The sequence below is a fragment of the Dipodomys merriami genome, unplaced genomic scaffold, assembly GCF_024711535.1.
Source record: "Dipodomys merriami isolate MVZ:Mamm:240054 unplaced genomic scaffold, mDipMer1.0.p SCAF_63, whole genome shotgun sequence".
In the NCBI taxonomy this organism is placed as follows: Eukaryota; Metazoa; Chordata; class Mammalia; order Rodentia; family Heteromyidae; genus Dipodomys; species Dipodomys merriami.
Genome location: NW_027206213.1, coordinates 6,056,331 through 6,076,073, shown reverse-complemented (window position 1 = coordinate 6,076,073; position 19,743 = coordinate 6,056,331). Strand labels below are relative to the sequence as shown.

At 39.6% G+C, this 19,743-nt stretch overlaps 1 protein-coding gene across 2 annotated transcripts in view; it reads right to left on the bottom strand.

Annotated features, from left to right (window-relative positions):
• Positions 1-17,567: 17,567 nt before the first annotated feature.
• LOC138815257 (WD repeat-containing and planar cell polarity effector protein fritz homolog) overlaps positions 17,568-19,743 on the bottom strand; it is a 261,096-nt gene continuing 258,920 nt past the window's right edge. For both annotated transcript variants that reach the window (XM_070004544.1, XM_070004543.1), the window contains exon 18: positions 17,568-18,496. In XM_070004544.1, coding sequence (XP_069860645.1) covers positions 18,440-18,496 — 57 coding nt within the window. In that variant the 3' untranslated portion in view covers positions 17,568-18,439. The remainder of the gene's footprint in view (positions 18,497-19,743) is intronic.

The following is a 19,743-nucleotide window of genomic DNA, read 5'->3' as shown; positions in this document are numbered from 1 at the left end:
TTAAAAAGCAGAGAATGGAAAACAGATGAAAACTGAATGGAGAAACAAAAAAACAAAGTCAAATAATAGTTTTAAGTAAAAACATTAATATTTATTAAATATAAATGTCCTAACTACAATCATTAAGAGATAGCAATTGTCAGATTTCATAATAATGAAAACATTAAAATATAGTGGTAGCTGGGCTCTAGTGTTTCATGTCTGCAGTCCTAGCTAGTCAGGAGGATGAGATCTGAGGATCATGGTTAGAAGCCAGTCTGAGTAGGAAAATCCATGAGATTGTAATCTTTGGTTAACAAACAAAAACTAGAAGTAGAGCTGTGGCTCAAGTGACAGAGTACCAGCCTTAAGTGAAAAAGCTAAGAGACAGTGCCCGGGCCCTAAGTTCAAGCCCCAATACTAGCATGATAAATAGACTGACTGACAGATTAATTAAGCAAATAAGTAAGCAAGTAAGTAAATAGGTACAAACATGTTAAAAGAAAAGGATTGGCCTGGCATTAGTGGCTCTTAGCTACTCAGAAGGCTGAGGTCTGAGGATCATGGTTGAAGCTGGCCCAGGCAGGAAAGTTTGTGGAATTTTTATCTCCAAATAACCAGGAAAAGCCAGAATTGGAGTTATGGCCCATGTGGTAGAATGCTAGCCTGAGCAAAAAAGCCAAGCAAGACTGCAGGGCTCTGAGTTCAAACTAATACTGGCACAAAAAGAAGAATAAAGAGTGGGAAAAGATATATCATGTAAATATAAATAGAAGATATTTAGAGTAAATATTGTATTTTCAGGAGGGAATTCAAGCAGTGTAATTCCTGAGAAAAATGAACTCACAGTCCAAGAAAATGAATACCAGAAAACTGCCACTTGAAAGGTGTTGGGGGAGAGATCAAGGGGAGGAGGATAGACAAATGAAGACAGGAAGGAACAGAGAAAACAGTCATAATATTCAATGCATATTCTATGAAAGTAGGAAAACTGAGGTTAAGATTTGGGTTGGGAGAGTGCAGGAGAATAACAGCAGGTTTAACATTGATCAAGATGCATTATACTTACAAACGGATTTGCTAAATGGTAACTTTTGAACAGCTACATATTTTAAAATAATAAAAAATATTTTTGAAAAAGAAAAACCAAGAAAGCGTATCAATGTTAAATGTCTGTGTATCTAACAACAGAGATTCAAAATACTTAAGGCAAATCTGGCAGAAATGAAAAGAGAAATAGAAAATCCACTTACAGGTGGAGACTTCAACACTCCCAGTAAGTGATAAAGTTGGCATCTAAATAACACATCAGCTAGCTGGATCTAGTTACATGTAGAGAACATACCACCCAGAGCAAAACGAATATTCCTTTCCAGTGTTCATAGAACATACATCTAGATTAGGATGATTTGTGTAAAGGACCAGTAAGTAAATATTTTAGGCATGGTAAGACATTTGGTCACTATCACCAGTACTGTGCCATTGTAGAGCAAAAGTAGTCTGACAATCCATTAATAAATGTGTCTGAGTTCTAATTTTAAAAAAATCACAAGTGAGCACCAGTGGCTTAACCTGTGACGTTAGCTACTCAGGAGGCTGAGATTTGAGGATCTCCTTTTCAAGCCAGCCTTGGCAGGAAAGTCCATGAAATTCTTATCTTCAATTAACCACCAAAAACCTGGAAGTGGAAGTATGAGTTAGTTGGCAGAGTGACAGCCATGAGTGAAAAGGCTAGGGACAGCTATCAGGCCCAGTACTAGCGCGCGCGCACACACACATACACACACAAATATTTATGGACATTGAAATCTGAATTTCATGGCATTTAAATTTTTTTCTTTTCTTTTATTGTAGAGGTAATGTACAGAGGGGTTATAGTTACATAAGTAAGGTAATGAGTACATTTCTTGTCCAACGTGGTTACCCCTTCCCTCATTTTTCTCCTATTTTCTCCCCCCAGAAGTTGTAAAGTTCATTTCTGACATAGTGTCTTTTTTTTTTTTTTTGGTCCGGTCATGGGGCCTGAACTCTGGGCCTGGGTGCTGTCCCTCAGCTCTTCAGCTCAAGGCTAGTGCCCATGAGCCACAGCGCCACTTCTGGCTTTTTCCTTTTTGCTTATGTGGTGCTGAGGAATCGAACCCAGGGCCTCAGGCATGCAAGGCAAGCGCTCTATCACTGAGCCACCTTCCCAGCCCCTGACATAGTGTCTTGTGAGTATCACTGTGGCATTGGTTCACCTTCTGTCCTTTGTCTTACCATTTTGTTATTTCCCTTCCCTTCCCCAAATCTGATAAATGTCTATACAAGACATAGGATACCAAAATAAAAAATACTGACAAGAAAGGATAAACCAAAGGGAAAAAAAAGAAAAAAGAAATAACTTCATGCAGAACATTAACAACAACAACAATGAAAATACTCTTGTTTCCATATCTAGGTGTCCATTTCAATTAACATCATTTTATATAGTCATATGTACATAGCTATTGAGCTATTGTGATCCTCCACTAGGAATGGATCAAGAAAATGTGGAATTCTATGCTTCCATCAGAAAGAATGGCGTTGCCCCATTCATAAGGAAATGGAACGACTTGGAAAAAATCATATAGGCTCCATGGTTTCCCTTCATGACATTTTTACATCATGAATTATTTTTCTTTTGGCATTCTTAGCCATTTAAAATGTAAAAATAATTCCTCATTTGTAAGCCATACAAAAATAATCAAGGGATGGATTTGTTGCAATAGCTATTTCCTCACCAAAGTAAATTATATCCCATGGCATAAAATAAATCTTTTTTTTTTTTTTGTCCATTATGGGGCTTGAACACTGGGTCTGGGTGCTGTCCCTGCACTCTTCAGCTCAAGGTGAGCACTCTACAGCTTGAGCCACAGTACCACTTCCAGTTTTCTAGTGATTTATAAGAGTCTCATGGACTTTCCTGCTCTGGCTGGCTTTGAACCACGATCCTCAGATTTCAGCCTCCTGAGTAGCTAGGATTACAGGACTGAGCCATAAGCGCCCAGCTATAAATTAAGTCTTAATCTATCATATTGAGTGAAATAAGTCAAGCTCAAAAAGGCCAAGAATCACATTTCCACTCACTTGCAGAATATACACCTTAAAAACTATAATATGGCATGATTATTAGAGGGTGGTTTGTGGAGAACTAGCCATTCTGATTTGGGTGAAATAGAATCTCAGTGTTGTTTTGATTTGTGTTTACTTTAAGGATGTAGCCATTAATACTATTTGTCTTTGTGCTTCTTGTCTTGAGAACTGTCTGTTCAACTTATTTTCCCATTAATTAAATTATTTATTCTTTTGCAGTTTTGAGCTCTTTATGTGTTCTGGGTATTCATCTTTTGCTTGATGATCAGTAAAGGTTTTTCTCTGATTCTGTGAGTTATCTTCTCATTTTAGTAATTATTTTCTTGATGTGCAAAACTGTTTTTTAGCCTGGTCTCAGGCTAGCTCTCTACCACTTGAGCCAAAGCACCACTTCTGAGTAGTTTATTGGAGATGAGTCTCATGGACTTTCCTGCCTAGGCTCACTTTGAACTGTGATCCTCAGATCTCAGCCTCCTGGGTAGCTAGGATTACAGGTGTGAGATGTGCAGAGAATTTTAAACTTGAAGCAATCCCATTTTCAATTCTTGCTATTTTCTCAATTATTGATGTCCTATTACAAAAGTTGTTTTCTCTGCTTCTATCTTGTATTTGCTCTGTTTTCTTAATGTTTCAGATTTTATACTAGGATGTTTACTTCATTTTGATTGATTTTTGTACAAGGTGAGAGATAGGAGCCTAGTTCAGACTTCCAAATGTGGATATCAGGTTTTCCAACACCATTTATTGATTTATTATAATTTGTTGTAATTCTCTGATGCATGTTTTTGGCAATTTTGTCAAATAATGGATGGTTGTGTAGGTTAAGTTTGGGATCTTCTATTCCATTCGTTTATATATCTGTTTTAGCCCCAGTACTGTACTGTTTTTGTTACTAGGACTTTGTAGTATAATTTGAAGTTAGGTATTATGAGTTCTCTAGCATTGCTTTTTTGGTTCAAGATTTATCTGGCTACTTAGAGGTGTTCTATGATTCCATATAAGTTTTAGGATTGAAATGTCTACTTTTATGAAAAGTGGCTTTAGGATTTTGGTGAGGATTGCACTGAATCTCTTTGTCACTTTTGGTAGTATATCTCTCCCCCCCCCCCCACGTTTTCTCCTTTTTTTCCATCTACCTTTCTCACTCTTTGTTCCTTCTCTTTTATTAGAAAGAATACAGTAATCTAGGTTGGCTCTTTCTTTTCTTTCCTTTCTTTCTTTCTTTCTTTCTTTCTTTCTTTCTTTCTTTCTTTCTTTCTTTCCTTTCTTTCTTTCTTTCTTTCTTTCTTTCTTTCTTTCTTTCTTTCTTTCTTTCTTTCTTTCTTTCTTTCTTTCTTTCTTTCTTTCTTTCTATTGGGGGGTCTGAACTCTGGGGCTGGGTGCTGTCCCTCAGCTCTTCAGCTAGCACTTCAAGGCTAGCACTCTACCACTTGAGCCACAGCATTTCTTCCGGTTTTTTCTGCTTATGTGGTATTGAGGAATCGAACCCAGGGCCTCATGCATGTGAGGCAAGCACTCTACCACTGAGCCACCTTCCCAGACCCGGCACTTACTTTCTTTTAGGACTTGGAATACACCATCCCATGCCATCTCTTCTTTTAGTGTTTTTGTTAAGAAATTTGCTGTTATGGTAGATTTGCCTTTATATGTGACTTGGTACTTCTGCTTTAAAATTTTCAATATTAATTCCTTCTTCTGTATACTTAATGTTTTAACAATTATGTATATTAGAGAGGTCAGTTTATGTTTTTTATCTGTGGGGTTACCTAAAAGCCAGCTTCTATACTGATGTCACTCTTTCTCAAGATGTGGAAATTTTCTGCTGTTATTTTTATAAATATGTTTTCTATGCTTTTTGGCTTGCACATTTTGTCTTTCTTCGTTGACAGTTCATAGATTTGGTCTTTTAATCATGTCCCACAAACCGTATATATTCTGATTGTGCTTTCTTATTTTTTTGTTATATTTCTCTGAATGTTTTAGTTTCTTGTCTTCAAGGCATCATATGCTGTCTTCAACTTGACACTGTCTAATGGACTGATTTTCAGTTGACTTGTACGTACCTTTCCATTGCCCAGATTTCAATTTAAGATTTCTTATTGAAGGGTTAAAGTTTTGAGGCAGTGACCACTTGTTGCTTGTTTCGTCTAGCAGAGCAACACATGGTGGTAATCCAAACACCTTTATGACCCCTGCAAATCCTTAGCTCGGGGCTCTCCTCCTGTGCTCCACTGTGTTGGAGTGTAGGATGAGGCTCGAGCTGCAGCCCATTTAAATAAAACAGCTGTAGAGTCTGACTCTCGGTGGTCTTCTTGGTGGGGGTCCTGCAACCTTGGCATAACATATTAGTGGGGGCTCGTCCGGGATCCCTCCAAAGACCCCGAGACCTCAGACTCCAAAGGTAAAACAGCGCTGTCTTTGTTAATTTGTCTTGTCCTGTCGTTTGTCTGTTTTACTTTCATTTTTCCTTGTGAGGACGACTGCTCCGATTCCTAAAGGGTTGTCGAAGCAGACGTGCTTGCACGACAACCCTGGAGGAACTGGGAGACGTCCCAGATCCTCTTGTGGGGTGGGGGTAACCCTGCCGTGTGGAGCAGGGGTCCTTGGAACCCCACCGTGTGGGGCGGGTGTCCTTGGAACCCCACCATGTGAATTGTGGGGTGGGGGTCGGTTCAGTGTTGGGCCGGAACTGACCAAGAGGGCCTCCTAACCAAGGCCCAACTTACCCACTGTGGGTCTGCTCCTTGCTGTGGGGCGTGGGTGTGGAACCCTGCCATGACAGGAGTCAGCGGACCAATTCGAGAGCTCTCCACTTCATAAGCTTTTTTTTTTTTTTTTTTTTTTTGGTAACTGTCAGGCCTGTGTGTGTTTTGTTTGTACTGTTTATTGTTTTTTGGACTGTACGACTGACGGGACTGGAAACCATGGACACCACTCCATCTAGCTTCCTAGGCTTACAAAAAGAAACTGAGAAAGAGGAAAAGAAAAGGTACCCCCCCCCGGTTTTTCAGGGAGATAACTTGGAAGAAGAAATGTTTCCTCCCCCATACTCCCCTTCCCAAGTTCCTTTTGCAGAACCTGAGAATGATCAAGAGGAGGAGGGAGCTATAGAACCCTCGGCACCTGCCCTTAAAGTTTCTGAGGGGCCAGTCACTCGACGACACTGTGGGATCTAATGCAGCAGTTTTTCCCTTACATGCCATAGGTCCTGTTGATGTGGATGGTCAACAGCAACTCCAATATTGGCCATTTTCTACCAGTGATCTATACAATTGGTGCACCCAAAATGCCCCCTTTTCTGAGAAACCCCAGGACTTAATTCGTTTGCTTGAAACTATTCTCTTTACTCATCAGCCCACTTGGGATGATTGCAATCAGCTTTTGCAGGTCCTATTTACCACTGAGGAGAGAGACCGTATCTGAGAGGCGGCCCGGAAACATATCCCTGGCCCCACAGGAGCGCCTATCATGGATCCTACCCTGATTGCTGCCTATTTTCCTGAGATCCGACCAACATGGGACTACAATATGTTTGAAGGTAGAGAGCGACTCCTCGTCTACCGCCAGGCTCTGCTGGCAGGTCTCAAGGCGGCGGCTCGTCAACCTACTAATATGGCCAAAGTTTATGATGTTAGACAGGGAGGAAGTGAAAGTCGGCAGCATATCTTGAGCGGCTCATGGAAGCTTTTAGTCAATATACCCCGTATGATCTTGAGACCCAGGAGTCGGCTCAGATGATTATGTTTGCCTATATCAATCAAGCTGCACCAGACATAAAGCAAAAGTTGCAGGCTCTAGGTAGATTTGATGAAGTCTATTAGGGATCTAGTAGCCGCGGTGGAAAAGGTTTACAATAAGAGAGAGACAGAGGAGCAAAGACAGGAAAGGAAGGACAGAGAACATGAAATTGAGTGTGAAAAGAGAGACCAGAAGGAAAAGAGGCCAGACTTGTTGGACTCGCCACTATTGCATGCCGAGCATACCTGGTTTACAAATGGCAGCAGTTTCATTCATGATGGAAAAAGGTACGTGGGTGCAGCAGTCACCACGGACACTGAGATAGTGTGGGCAGAAGCACTCCCCCAGGGAACGTCTGCACAAAGAGCAGAACTAGTGGCACTAACAAAAGCCCTACAAATGGGAAAAGGGAAGAGACTAACCATTTACACGGACAGTCGGTATGCTTTTGCCACCGTGCATGTCCATGGAGCCATTTACCAAAAGAGGGGGCTGCTGACAGCTGAGGGAAAGACTATTAAAAACAAACAAGAAATTTTAAGCCTCATCCGGGCCTTATGGGAACCAGCAAATATTGCCATTATGCACTGCCCTGGCCTTCAAAAGGGAACTGATTCTATAACCAAAGGAAATAACTTGGCTGATCAGGCAGCTAAGGAGGTGGCCCTCCAGCCCAGAGCGGAAGTACTGACTAGTAGACCCAGGGCCACGAGCTTTGCCTCCTGAGCCTCAGTACTCCCAAGAAGACTTGGAGTGGATAAAGAAAATTCCCATGGCCTATAAACCCTCGGACAGAGAAGGAAACAAAGACTGGTGGAAAACTGGTGAGGGGAAACTTACCTTGCCACAGAGATTGGGCAAGGGGATTCTTAAGAGAATCCATTGGGTCTCTCACATGGGAACCCAAAGAATGCAGGACTTGCTCCGACACTCAGAAGTAAAAATTAGGCAAGGAAATCAACTCATTGAGGTCATTGTTAAAAATTGTAAAGCCTGTCAGCTCACCAATGCCCCCAGTCAACCGGTTACAAAAGGAGCTCGCCTCCATGGAGATAGGCCAGGTGTGTATTGGGAAGTAGACTTCACAGAAATTAAAACTGGAAAATTTGGATATAAATATTTGCTAGTTTTTGTAGACACCTTTTCAGGATGGGTTGAAGCCTACCCAACAAAGCATGAGACTGTGAACATTGTGGCTAAGAAGATCCTGGAAGAAATCCTACCCAGGTATGGCTTCCCATCCACCATCGGGTCGGACAATGGACCAGCCTTCATTTTAAAAGTAAGTCAGGGAATAGCCACGGCACTGGGGACGGATTGGAGGTTGCACTGTGCTTATAGACCCCAGAGTTGAGGGCAGGTGGAAGAATGAATCAGACTCTAAAAGAGACCTTAACTAAATTGGCTTTGGAGACTGGCACAGACTGGGTATTGCTCCTTCCTTTTGCCCTATTTAGAGCAAGAAATTTATTTATTTAGAGCAACCATATCAGCTTGGCTTTACTCCTTTTGAAATAATGTATGGACACCCTCCACCCATTATCCCTAGCCTTCAGACTGAATTGCTTGCTGATTTGGATGATACTGTATAAGCTTGACTATTTACAGCTGGTGCATAAGAGTATATGGCCCCAGCTTAGGGCATTATATGATTCTGCTTCTATTCCTAACCCCACCCCCCATTTGTTTAAACCAGGGGACTGGGTGTTTGTTCGAAGGCACAACTTGAGATCTCTGGAACCACGGTGGAAGGGACCTTACATGGTACTACTGGCTACACCTACTGCCCTTAAGGTGGATGGCATTGCTGCTTGGATCCACTGCTCCCACGCCAGACCGGATGACTCCTTTGCCCTGGATGACCATGGGGAAACATGGGAAGTCTCCAAGCATCCTACCTAACCACTCTGCATACGCCTCAAGAAAAGAAAAATGAACTGATTGTTATTGGTATTGTTGTTTAATAGTATGGCTAAGGTCAGAGAGGGACTATACTCGTTTAAGATCGAGAGCTGTTGGAGTCTAGTTTTGGGCCAGAGCCACAAGATTGTGTCTCAGGACCATAAGTCAAGGGGGGGAATGAAGGGTTAAAGTTTTGAGGCAGTGACCACTTGTTGCTTGTTTCTGTCTAGCAGAGCAACACGTGGTGGTAATCCAAACACCTGGTTGATTGTGTGCTTTTATAACCCCTGCAAATCCTTAGCTCGGGGCTCTCCTCCTGGGCTCTGCTGTGTTGGAGTGTAGGATGAGGCCCGAGCTGCAGCCCGTTTAAATAAAACAGCTGTAGAGTCTGACTTTCGGTGGTCTTCTTGGTGGGGGTCCTGTGACCTTGGCATAATACTTATCTTCATTGAATTTGTCTTCATATCCTTTTGTGATTTGCCTTACTTACTTTATGTAGGTATTTGTATTATCCTTTAATTAACCCAGGACTTTATTAGTGATATCTAGATCATTCTTAAAAGCTGCCTTCTTTTTTTTTTTTTTTGAAAGTTGTGGGGCTTGAACTCAGGGCCTAGACTCTGGCCCTGAGCTTTTTTGCTCAAAGCTAGCACTCTACCACTTTGAGCCACAGCTCCACTTCAGATTTTCTGGTGGTTAATTGGAAATAAGAGTCTCACAAACTTTCTTGCCTGGGCTGCCTTCAAATGCGATCTTCAGATCTCGGCCTCCTGAGTAGCTAGGGTCACAGGTGTGAGTCTCTAGTGCTTGGCTTACAATCATTCTTTTATTTCTTCATTTGAGATTACCTTCACTTCACTGTTGTTGTGCCTCTTACCATGTAGTGGTTGACTTTTGGAAAGAGTCATATTATCTTTTTTTTCTTTAACTGTATTTTTTCTTTTCTTTTTTTTCTTTTTTGGTACTAGGGCTTGAACGTTGTACTTGCTAGGCAAGTGCTTTGCCAACGAACTTCATCTGGCCCTCTTTTTTTTTCTCTGTATTTCTTGTGATTCTGCATTCAGATTTGCACGAGACAAGGAAATTTAATAACCTAAAGTCTTGCCATTGAAATGTTTTCAACGTTCAGGCATGACTATATAATGGCAGGGTTGAGATATAGTTTCACTTCACTAGATGGGATTAGGACGGGTAGTTTAGCTACCAAACAGCTGCTCATTGCTTAGAGCACCAGGTCTGATCTCTTTATCACTCACTAAAGGAAAACTAGCTAGAGTGTCTTGTAGCTCCTAGTGTATGGGCTGGTGCTATATTGGGTTAATGGCATGGCCAGCCCAGGATCTGCTGTTGTCTTCTGTGTTGCTTTCCCTTAAGTAGCCTCTTTCTGTCTCTGTCGTCTTTCTGTCTCTGTTTGTCTCTTTCTCTTTCTCTGTCTACCTCTGTCTGTTTCTCCTGCACTGGAAGTTGCTAATGGCTGCGAAGAACTTCGTAGTCCATGGGCCAGACAGTTTCTCACTTGTTGCACCAGGCCCCCAGTTTGTGCCTCCAGGGGCAGTTAAGTGTCAAGCCTAGGCATGTCCTCCAAATACATGAAATTGTGAAGGAAGCAAACAAAGCACTGAGTTCTGTATTAGTGGTGGAGAGCAGAGGGACTGAAACAGTCTTCCAGAAGGTTTTAGTGATTGTAGACCCTTCCTAGCTGCGGATGGGGCCACAGTCCACCACACCCTGTGATGTGCAGGCTCTTTGCTGTGTAAACTTATTAGTGGATCCATTTCAGACTCTCTTCCTCTCCAGAATCATCCTTTGTGGCTGCTTTCCATCAAGATACTCTGTCAGAGTGTTCCAACACTCCTTGTACTATCGTACTATCGTTGTTTGGCTTTCACATACCTAGAATATCTCAGTCTCAAATCCCACCTGCCAGCAAATACCTGCTGTTAGCAGCTAGCTCCTGGAGGCTCCTGGAGCCGCCATACTCTGTTTTCCACAGTGGTCCTTACACAATGTAACTTGCAGAAAGGGTGGGTTTGTCAACCACATTGGTGTTGCTCTTGGCAGCTTAAACTTAGTGGGTCTACATGTAGAGAAACTGTAATTGTTCCTTGTTTTCAAGGCCTCAGAATGGCTCAGTATCAAACTCCACTTGGTATCCCTACCCGCTCTGGACCAGCCTGTGGTTCTTGGAGCTAGGGCACTCTGCCACTTATGGGCCTAGTGGTCTGTTTCCACAACCATCCAAAGTCAACGGGATTTTCTCTCTCCTGGAAGGGTGGGGACACCAATCATCAGTTTTCTGGGCTGAGAACCTTTAAAGTTTAAGTGCCCTAATGCTGAGTGCTGAGAGATAGGGAATCTTACCCATTTTATAGGTTCATGTTTTTACTTTTTAACATTCAAAAAGTAGCATTTGGGGATCTTTAAAAATTTTAATTTTTTTGTTCCTTCTTCATATTGCTGGGTTTTTTTGGAAGTTCCTAGTTATTTTGTGAAACTGAAATAATTGATTGCAAAAGCATAAACATTTGAAAAGGCTGAAGTGAAAAAAGATGAGAAAATTTGTATCTTAAAAAGTAGTTATTTAATTCCATTCACTTGCTGGTATCCTTATAGAAACATTTCTGGAACCAGCTGGTTTGTTGATGTTTCTCTGCCTGTTTGCTTTTCTCTTCTTTATGTAGACACTGACTTTCCTGATTACATATTTATTTGTACATGGCTTCATCATGAGCCGCTTAAAGTGATAGCCTCAGACTTAACTTGAGTCTACATGGCTCTGGGTCTCCTGCCCACAATTACATATCCATGTTATAATTCCAGACATGCAGGAGAGATTAGCTAATTGCTTCAATCAGTTGTGTTCTGGGACTGAAGTTTGGAATGCGGGAACCAGGTCAAATAGTAGAAGGATTTGTGCCCTCCCAGAGTTATATGAATAGGAAAAACAATGCCAAAAAGAAAATTTTGGTATTCCTAGTAAGTTTAAAGAATTTTATTTTTTGTCTTTAATGAAAGAACAGAGTAAAGGAAATAATGTTTCTTAGTCTGACAGTGTCTTCTACCCTACTATGATTTATGTAAGCACATCTCTCCTCAATAGTGGGAAGCTTCATAGAATGATCACAAAATGAGAACCTGCTAACTTGTACAAACTCCTCAAATGAACCTTTGTATTTAAGATTTCATTTTTATATGAAATCTTATCAAATAATGACTTTAATTGTATGCCCTAAAATTATTGTATTTCACATCTTAAAATGTCTGTTCATGCTATATAGATATTAAAATCTAATATTTTAGGAAATCACCCATTTTATGTACATGTCTAGAATTACTTCCTGTGTAATTTTAAAATCTGAAATCCTCTTGGCATGGTAGGTAAATACATTATATTATACCGAAGGATTAAGCTTTACTGTTTTGTGTCAGATTAATTCCTCATATAGAGATTGTCACTTGACTTGACAGAAATGTGGCTGCAAGTCAGAAAAAAACCCTCAATGGATAAGTAACATGGCATTGTTTCATATAGGATGAATGTTATGCCTTTTGAGTGGTTGTGGTGTAATTTTCCAAAGTCAACTTCATTAGCACACTTTTCTTAGAATTTCACAGGAATCCATGGAAAAGGAATGTCTGATAAGTTGATGTGATGAAAGTACAACTGAGTATTTTGTGCTGATTCTTCTCCTTTTATTGGAGTAACATTTGGTAAGGATAATTCTTTGTGTTATTTTCATAGTTGTAAATAATCTATTTTGATTATTTTCCATCTCCTTGCACTTTTAATTTTTATATAAAAGTTTGTACATTACTGGCTTTGAATAAAATTGTTTTTAATAAAAAGCCAGTGTAGCCAGGCATGATGTCATTCATATCTGTAATTCCAGACCTTGGGAGGCTGAAGCATGAGGACAGACAGTTTGAGGCCACCTGGGCTACATATTAAGATCCTTCCTGTCTCAAAACAAGTTAGAAGCTTTAATAAATAAGTTTTTAACACAAGAAAAACATATGTGCAATTTTTGTTAGAATAATTGTGAGGAAATACTTTGTGTGTGCATGGAGTAGTGAGGAATAACCCAGGATCTTGTTCATGCTAAGTAGGCACTGAATTACATCCTCAGACAAGTAATAACTCCTTTAGAGAAGTAAGAACAAAAATAAAGGTTTGAATAGTTTGTTAGCATTATAAATTTGAAATCTGGATTTTTATAAGTGAATTTTAAACTCCATGACTTTTCAAAAGAGGTAACTTTTTCTTGGAGCACTTTTAGGTTCACAGCAAAATTGTAAGTGAAGTACTGAGATTTCCCATGTCACATGCCTCTACACACGCAGGAGCCTCCCTGTTATCAGCATCTCCCAGCAGAGAGGTGCATTTGTTATATCCATTGACTACACTGACACATCACTACTGCCTGAAGTCTACAATATATATTGGGTTCATACTTGCATGTTGTATGTTCTGTGGGATTTTTTTCTTTTTTCTTTTTTTGTGGGGGCTTGAACCCAGGCCTGGGCACTGTCCCTGAGCTTTTTTTGCTCAAGGCTAGCGCTTTATCACTTGAGCCATAGAGCCACTTCCAGCTTTTTCTGTTTATGTGGTGCTGAGAAACTGAACCCATGGCCTCATGCATACGAGGCAAGCACTCTACCACTGAGCCACTTTCCCAGCCCCTGTTCTGTGGTTTTGACCAACCAACAATGACATATATGCACTGTTAGACTCATACAGAGTACTGTAGTTTCAATGCTTTAAGAATTCTGTGCTCTGCCTGTTTATTTCACCCCTATAATCCTTGGCATTTACTGATTTCAAAATTTTTTATTGTAAAAATGGACAGAGGGGTTAGTTACATGTCAGTACATTTCTTTTTGAACAATGTCACCCCTTCCCTCATTTTCTCCCAGATTTTCCTTCTAAATTCCATTCTCCCCTAAGTTGTATAGTTCATTTTCAACATAGTGTCCATGGGTATCACTGCTGAATTAGTTCATACTTTGTCCCACCATTTCTTTGCTTCCCCTTCCCCTCCCCAAATCAGATAAACTTGCATACGGGACAAAAGGTACAGAAAAATAAAAAACAGTGACAAAAGGGGGAAAACAGAAAAAAATCCCACAGAAAAGTAAAAAAACCTCATTTCCATTTCTTAGAATCATTTTGATAAGCATCATTTTATATGATCTTAGCACATAACTATTGAGCCCTTGTGCTCCTCTCCTAAGAATATCCTTCTTTCATCTCACTGTGTGAATATGGTAGACTCCTGTTTATCATGCCCAAGTGTAACTGTTTTTACTATCCATTGGATTTACTTGTAGGTTTGCTCTTTTCAGAATGTGATACATAGGATGCAATCTCTTCAGGTTGATTTCTGTCACTAGTAATATTCACTTACAAATTCTTAATGTCTCAGTAATCCATTTATTTTTAGAGCTGAGTAACATCCATTAATTTTATATACCAGTTTCTTAGTTTACACAATGAAGGGCATCTTGATTGCTTCCATGCTTTTGGAAATTATGAACAAATCTGTGATTTATAAAAAACTGTATACAGTTTTTTGTTTTTGTTTTATGGTCATGGGGCTTGAACCTGAGGTCTTTTGCTAGAGCTCTATCACTTTGATTTACAGCTCCACTTCCTGTTTTCAGGTGGTTAGTTGGACTTTCCTGCCTGGGCAAGCTTTAAACATTGATGCTCAGATCTCAGCCTCCTGAGTAGCTAGTAGCCATAGGCATGAGCCACCAGTGCCTGTGTACAGGTTCTTAGGTGTACATGTTTTCAATTTGATGATGATGTAATTGTACAAAGGGGTTATAATTTCAATGTTTCTTGGTCAATATCATCCATGTTTTCATCTCTTTTGGGTAAATAACAAGGAACCTGATTGCTGGGCCATCTTGAAAGAGCATGTTTAGTTTAAGAATCTCCCAAAGTATTTTCCAAAGTTGCATACGATGTGGAACATCTTTTCTTTTAAAATTGTACATATTACTACATATTAATTGTCCATGCAAATGGTTTCACACTGACATTTCCATGTATGCTTATATCATCCTACTGTGGTCCTACCACCTCCAGCAACCCTGATTTACCCTCCCTCCTACCTCACATTCAATCCCCAGTCTCTGTGCCCTTCCCTAGAAGTCCCTCTGTCACTTGCAGCATATTTTTTTTTAATTCTAAGAAGACTTCATATGCTTATTTTTCTTCTGTATGTCTTCATTGCTGAGATATGTTAGGGTCATTGGCTCAAAGTTTTGGTAGTTTTGGAAGTCTGGGCCTACAGCGTGTGAGGCAGGTATACTACCATTTGAGCCATGTCCCCAGCCCTTGTGTTTTATTTTTCAAATAGTCTTTGGTTTTGTCTGAGGTGGTCTCAGACCATGATCCTTCTTTTTATGTCTCCAGTGTATCTGGGACCACATGCGCCACCATTCATGGGACTCATTGATTGAGAGAGGGTCCTAATAACTTTTTGCTTGAGTTGGCCTTGAACTTTGATCCTCCCAATCTATGCCTCCTAGTAATTGAGATTACAAGCATGAACCACCGCACTTGGCTTTTATTTTTTTCTTTTTGGCAGTTGTAGGGCTTGAACTCAGTGTCTGGGTGCTGTCCTTGAGCTCTGCTCTTTTTTTGCTTTAGGCCAGTGCTCTACCATTTTGAACCACAGCACCACTTTTGGTTTTCTGATGGTTAATTGGAGATAAGAGTCTCCTGGGACTTTTCTGCCTGGGCTGGCTTTGAACTTCAATCCTCAGATCTCAGCCCTGAGTTGCTAGGATTACTGGCATGAGCCACTAGCACCCAGCTTAGATTTTTTTTTTAAATCTTGCAAACTAAAAGTCTGTACCCACTAAACAGCAACTCTTGATTTTCCTCTTCCCTCAACCTCTGGCAGCCACAATTCTACTTTCTGTTTCTGTGAATCTGACTGCTCTAGATACCTCATCCCAATGGAATCATACAATACTTGTTTTATGTGACTGGCTTATTTCACTTAGCACAACATCTTCAAAGTCCATCTGTGTTACAACATATGTCAGAATTGCCTTCCTTTTTAAGGCTGAACATCCCAGTGTGTATATACATACACCACATTTTGTTTATCCATTCATCTGTTGATGGACATTTGGGTTGTTTCTACCTTTTGGCTATTGTGAATATTACTGCTATCAACATAGTTATATAGATACTGTTTGAGCTTTTGCTTTTAATTCTTCAAGTCATACACAAGAAGTGGAATTGCTGGATCAGATGGTGGTTCTATTTTTAATTTTTTGGAGAACCATCACACTGTTTCCCATGGTGGCTGCACCATTTTACATTCCTACTAACAACATAAAGCGTGCCAATTTAGCTCGCTAACATTTGTCTTTTTCTTTCCTCTTAAAAAAAGTAATAGCCATCCTTGTGTGTATGAAGTGGTGTGTCACTGTGGCTTTGTTCTTTATTTCCCTAAAGATTAGTGATGTTATTATTTCATGTGCTATGGACTATTTATGTATTTTTTTGAGAAATGACTATTCAAGTGCTTTGCTCATTTTTAAATTATTTGTACTTTTTATACCTATTTCTCAATCTAAGTTGTAGAAGTTCTTTGTTTTCTATATTTAGCCCTTATTAGACACATTTTGAAAATATTTTCTCTCTCTTTTTTTTTTTTTTTTGGGTCCGGTCGTGGGGCCTGAACTCTGGGCCTGGGCCTGTCCCTCAGCTCTTCAGCTCAAGGCTAGTGCTCTACCACTTGAGCTACAGTGCCATTTCTGGGTTTTTCTTTTTGCTTATGTGGTGCTGAGGAATCAAACCCAGGGCCTCATGCATGCAAGGCAAGTGCTCTACCACTGAGCCACCTTCCCAGCTCCTCATTTCTTAATTGCCTTTTTGTCCTGATGATGATGATGCTCTCCTATGATGGACAGAAATTTTGAATTTTGATGAGTTATCTACTTTTATTTTTGTTGCCAGCAGTATGTTATAGCCAAGAATTCCCAATGGAATGCAATTAGATTTCAAGGAGTTTCATAATTGTAGATCTTATGTGTGGGTACTTGAGTCATTTAATTTTGTGTGTATGTCATGATACTGAGGTTTGAACTTATATACTTTGTGCTTTCTAGGTACTCTACCACATGAGCCATACTCTCACCCTTTATTGCTTTTGTTATTTTTCAAATAGGGTAAATGGAGCACTTTAGTTCTGCATACTCCAAGAACTATGATTCAGCTGGTTCATCAAATTCATCTAACCTTGAGTCATGTACACATGCATGATCTTAGGAAACCTTGAGGTTATATTTTGGCCATATGCCACTTTTTCTAATGGTAGTATAAACATGCAAGACTGGAGGACAGGGTGTGATGGACTGTACACAGTGTTGTTGTGCTGTTAGCTGTGTGTTGTTGCTTTTGAGAGCAGGAGAGATTGTAAATAAAGTCTGACCCCATTCCTACTGTGCCTGTCATTTTTCTTTGGCCTGCCCAAATTGGAAAACCAGCACTGGCCTCTCACATTCATGACTGGTCTACTGGGAATGTAGCCTCCTATTTATGCTTCCTGCCTAGCTGGGACAGGCACCTGACAGGCATACACCCAACATTTTAGAGCAATAACACATTGAAAGCCCTGAGCATCAACTTCTTTCTTTGCTGGTAGGGGTATAGATGAAGAAGGACTAGAAATAAAAATTTAAAGTATATTTTTAACAAATTTTAATTTTATAATTCATGGATAGTATTTCAAAAGAATGATTACTATGGAAGCTACAATTATGAAATATTATCTGCTGCTGAGTGTGTGACAAGAATTGTGAAAGAGATTGGAAATGTCACTATTAATTGTGAGGCCTTGAGTTCAATTTCCAGTACTACCTCCTTTCTTACCTCACCCCACCCCCACCAAAATAAAAAACTGTTAGGGTCTGAGATTTTAGCCTACTTTGAAGCTAACAAATTTTGGAACTATAACTGTACAGATCCTAGACTCAAAGACAAAGGACAGTTTTTATTACAACAACAGCAGACAAAATGTCAACTTTTTTTTTTTTTGCATTTGTTTCCTAAGCTACATTCCCATACAGCAATGTGAAAAGGGCCAAATGACCCTGCATACAGCAATGTGAAAAGGGCCAAATGACCCTGCATACAGCAATGTGAAAAGGGCCAAATGACCCTGCACACTGTGGGCTGTTTCAAGGACAGAAGCCTGAGCTTAAGGAGCTCAAATCTCATAATAGGTGGTAAGCCTGCTTCCACTTCGCTCCACAGACATAGCATCTCTGTGTTCCAGGGGACATCATGGCAATAATTTGAAAGACACATGGACCTACTAACATTAGGTCTGAGGTGATATTTTTCTTAATACTTTATTTACATGTAAATTAAATACTTTATTTAAATGTAAATTAATTATGTAAATAAGACATGAGGAAGGAAATTTAAAATGCTAGAGAGAACAAATTAATCTACTTACAAGGCATCAAATGGTGTATGATAGTTTCCAAAATTTGTATATTATTGAAAGTAAGTAGGTTAAGAAGATTGATTTATGATGCTTTTCTGTTATGCTGTGCTGCATATTTTGTCTTTCCTTTATAAAAATGCATAAAGAAGAATTTAATAGAATCAGGGCATGAAAAAGGTGTGAAAAAGACCAGTTTCTTTGTGAAGTTAAAAAAAAACCAACTTTGTTATTATTTACATCAAACCAAAGTGAACCATTCTGAGAGAACCACCTTCTCCATCTTCAGGGTCCTGCAAATAAACAGATGAAAATAATTAAAATAAAATCATGCTTAAATAGTAAAACACTGACTTACATTTATATCTATACTGTTTGTAACTTGAGTATTTTAAAACAATGAAATGAAATTGTTTAAAATACTTGTATATATTTAAACAGAAGAACTGCATCTTACTCAGAATTCATAGTCATAAAAATTACAAAGAAATGGGTCTGACGCTGGTGGCTCACCCCTGTAATCCTAGCTACTCAGGAGGCCAAGATCTGAGAATTGCGGTTCAAAGCCAGCTAGGGCAGGAAAGTCCATGAGATTCTAATCGCCAATTAACCACCAGAAAACTGGAAGTGGCACTGTGGCTAAGTGGTAGAGTGCTCACATTGAGCTGAAGAGCTTAGGGACAGCGCCCAGGCCCAGAAGTTCAAGCCCCACAACTGAAAGAAAAAAAACAAAACAAAAACAAAACAAAACAAAACAAAGAAATAATATCTGAAGTATAAAAAGTCTAAGTCAAAGAAGGAAGGGCAGGATGGTAGTAGAGATTTGGAAATATCTGAAGATACAACAAAAATTGTTATATGAGATCTAAACTATTGATTCTTAAATACTGTACATTCTAAAAGGTTCTACATAGCTTCTATATAAAATGCGTGCCTTTTTTTTTTTTTTTTACTGAATATTTGATAGTAAGGGAATGGATTACAAAAAAAGATCATAGATCTCTCTCTCTCTCTCCACCCCCCACCCCCCGCCAGTACTGGGGTTAAATTTAGGGCTTTGGCACCTTACCACTTGAACTATGTCTTGAACTCTTGTTTTTATTTTTCAGATAGGATCTTCTGCTTTTTACTCTGGCCAGCCTTGGATTGAAATCCTTTTAATCTAAGTAGGTGAGATTACAGACTCCTGACCCAAGATCACAGTTTTATAGGCCTTTGATAACATTTATGAAAGTGTATGAGAGATTAGTGAGAACTTCATCTATTTCCCATTTGTTCTTCCCATAGTTCTCATCGTTTCCTCCAACCCAACTTCATCAGATACAGAATAAGATTTTATGATGGGATTCTGAAATTAGAGGATGTTTGAAGGTAAGACTAAAGATGAATGAAAATATCTGAACATTTTTTTAATGGGAGCTTTTTAAAAAAAAATTTGAAGGTAGCTTCTTGGAATGGAAAAGATGAAGGTTAAGACAAGCAGAAAAGGTCAAAATCTATGTACATATGACCAGATAAGATGATGTTAAATGAAATGAAC